This window comes from Rattus norvegicus, chromosome X (assembly GCF_021556685.1).
Source record: "Rattus norvegicus strain SHRSP/BbbUtx chromosome X, alternate assembly SHRSP_T2T, whole genome shotgun sequence".
NCBI classification, from domain to species: Eukaryota; Metazoa; Chordata; class Mammalia; order Rodentia; family Muridae; genus Rattus; species Rattus norvegicus.
Genome location: NC_141554.1, coordinates 159,867,565 through 159,870,776, shown reverse-complemented (window position 1 = coordinate 159,870,776; position 3,212 = coordinate 159,867,565). Strand labels below are relative to the sequence as shown.

General features: G+C 50.2%; 1 protein-coding gene across 1 annotated transcript; it reads left to right on the top strand.

Moving 5' to 3' along the window:
- The first annotated feature begins 251 nt into the window (after positions 1-251).
- On the top strand, positions 252-1,983 carry LOC134484027 (40-kDa huntingtin-associated protein). The gene has a single exon (NM_001433294.1). The coding sequence runs from the start codon at positions 283-285 to the stop codon at positions 1,426-1,428; it is 1,146 nt and encodes a 381-aa protein (NP_001420223.1). The 5' UTR covers positions 252-282; the 3' UTR covers positions 1,429-1,983.
- Positions 1,984-3,212: the final 1,229 nt, after the last annotated feature.

The window sequence follows — 3,212 nt, the reverse complement described above, 5'->3', positions numbered from 1 at the left end:
GTGTGTCACTCACGCCCTGCCCCCGCAGATTTTATTTTTATAAGGTGCCGCTGGTGCTATGCATTTTCTTCCTTCACTAGCTTTTGTGGTCATCTGTTCTGGTCCTGCAATAACGCTCTTCGTATAACTTCAGCTAAGTCAGAGCGCTGTGGCGCCGGAGGCGGAAGTGGAGGTGATGAATTGTGATTCTTGCGTGGACTAGTCGCAGCGTAGCGATAGTCATAACTGTTCTCCTCAGCCCTCCCTCAACCGGAAGTAAGCCAGCGCGGCTAGCCGGTCAACATGGCGGCGGGCTCCGCGTCGTCCCTGGGCGGAGGCTCCTGGCCAGGCTCTGAGGCTGGGGACTTCTTGGCCCGCTACCGGCAGGTGTCCAACAAGCTCAAGAAGCGCTTCTTGCGGAAGCCGAACGTGGCGGAGGCCGGGGAGCAGTTCGCACAGCTGGCCCGGGAGCTGCGAGCTCAAGAGTGCCTGCCTTATGCCGCCTGGTGCCAGCTGGCTGTGGCACGCTGCCAGCAGGCGCTCTTCCATGGGCCCGGGGAAGCGCTGGCCCTTACAGAGGCGGCCCGACTTTTCCTGAGGCAGGAGTGCGATGCGCGCCAACGCCTGGGCTGTCCTGCGGCTTATGGGGAGCCTTTGCAGGCGGCCGCCAGCGCCCTTGGCGCCGCCGTGCGCCTGCACCTTGAGCTGGGCCAGCCCGCCGCTGCTGCCGCACTGTGCCTAGAACTGGCTGCCGCCCTTCGCGCTGTGGGCCAGCCAGCCGCTGCTGCAGGTCACTTTCAACGTGCTGCCCAGCTGCACCTGCCCCTGATGCCACTGGCCGCGCTGCAGGCACTTGGTGATGCTGCCTCCTGCCAGTTGCTGGCGCGCGACTACACTGGCGCCCTGGCGGTTTTTACACGCATGCAACGCCTGGCACGGGAGCATGGGGGCCACCCGGTACAGCAACCCGAGCTGCCGCAGCAGCTGCCTTCTGTGCCTCAGCCATCTCTGCCGGGACCCCAGCCGAGACCTGTCTTGGGCTCTACCTTGCCCCTGCCGCTGCCCCCGGACCACGCCCCAGGCTCTGTTGCGCAGTCACCTGGTACACTCGGTGCCTTCGCTGACGTTCTTGTCAGGTGTGAGGTGTCCCGTGTATTGTTGCTGCTGCTCCTGCAACCACCGCCTGCCAAGCTGCTGCCTGAGCACGCCCAGACCCTGGAGAAGTACTCTTGGGAGGCTTTCGATGGCCATGGCCAGGATAGCAGCGGCCAGCTTCCAGAGGAGCTGTTTTTGTTATTGCAGTCCCTGGTCATGGCTGCCCACGAAAAGGATACTGAAGGCATCAAGAAGCTGCAGGTGGAGATGTGGCCACTGCTAACTGCTGAGCAGAACCACCTCCTCCACCTCGTTCTGCAGGAAACCATCTCTCCCTCGGGACAGGGGGTCTGATAAGTCACCTTCCTAACAACTTGCTTAATCTTTGGGGACAGGTGATGAAACACGTGGTCTAGCTTCTGGTTTTTGCTTCTTTGTTTTGTTTCATTTCTATTGTCACTGTGGTAATTTAGCTTTGTGTGCCTACCTGGTTACTTAAATTAGTGCCCTCCAATTCCATCCATATTGCCTCAAATGGGGTAACTTCGTCCTTAAGGCTGAAGGAAATTCCACTGTGTAATCTGCTTTCTTTACGCATTGGTCTGTAGTTGGATAATGTTGATTAATTTTCCTGGCTGTTCTAGGTACAGCTTCAATAAACATGGAAGGACAGAGGTTCCCTTGGCATATTGATCTCCTTTCCCTTTATTCCTGGCGGGACTTGGCATCATCAAGAAGTATTTAGAAAAGATTAGAAATGTTTTGTCTTGAAAATTGTGAGAATTTGACAATTTAGGCATACTCCCTCTTGTAATACATTATTGTTTGGTTTCCATATAAACTAGCACAGCACTCTGGGGAGTGGGAAAAAGCACCAGATGACATTAAATTGATCTCTATGTATCTGAACATTAGGAGTGTATTGCTAAGCAGAACTGGCATGTTCTGTCATACGTTCCAGATTTATTTTACCTTCTGCGCATTCTGCAAGCCTGGGTTCTTTCTGATGGGGTGACCAGAACCTTTCTCCTGAGTAGCGCGTGTGATCTTTTGGTGATTCTGCCTTTATTGGGTTGCAGCAAGTTTCTATTATCCAGAAGTCTTTGGCAAGCGGTTAGTCAACGTCTTCGGAATAGGTTCCCTGTTTCTAAACCAGAGTACTGATTGCTCTCACTGTGTACCATAACACAATTGCCCCTGTACAATCAAGATCTGTGTTCACAGACAATACCTAGAGTTCTATTCTGCCTTTCAGGTCAGTGTCCTGAGAAATCTAATTCCCTAAAACTATAATTGCATTCCCTTAAATATTCTTACCTTGAAAACTATAGCTACTAAACTATGTAATCCAGTGCAGCTGGAGCAAGTAGCAAAGAAATGTTTCTGACTGAGTATTAAGTGATACGGGGCCAATTCCACTTTTCTCTGTAGTTCCTGGGCCGATGCATCTTTTCTTTCAGAAAGATGGTGTCATATATTGAACAACAGTTTAAGGTACCCAGCTCATCTGGAAAGCTAGCATTCCAACTTTCCGAAATGTTTTCCCACCACGTTGTCACCCTATATAAGTCTGAGTTAAACCACCATTCTTTAAAGCTAGCTGCTAATTGGCTAATGGGGTATATGTACAAAACCAATGAATTCGATGAATGCCTTACTGTTTCTTTTTTTTTTCTTTCTTTCTTTCTTTTTTTTTTTTTTGGTTCTTTTTTTCGGAGCTGGGGACCGAACCCAGGGCCCTGCGCTTCCTAGGTAAGCGCTCTACCACTGAGCTAAATCCCCAGCCCCGCCTTACTGTTTCTTATTGTTAATAACAATACCACACAGTTGGTGCTAGCTGTAAAGAACAGGTTTATTTTGGTATATGCTTCAAGTTCAAAATCTGCTGGTGGCTTTCTTGCTATCAGTATCTGAAGGTGGTACAAGATGGGGATGGCAAAAGACTGGGAGATTCAAGAGACCTAGGCAGATGAGCTTTCCCATAGGATATACTTTCATAATAATGTATCCTAAAAGTAACAGCTCAACCTAAGCACACATGGTACTTTGTGATATCTACCTGAAGTAATGAGAGTGTGAACAATGCAATCAGTGGGATTTAGGGAATTACTAGAGATATTGTACTTGACAAAAAATGC

Bases quoted from the DNA above. Each gene is read 5' to 3' on its own strand.
- LOC134484027 (NM_001433294.1), top strand. From the start codon at position 283: ATGGCGGCGGGCTCCGCGTCGTCCCTGGGCGGAGGCTCCTGGCCAGGC.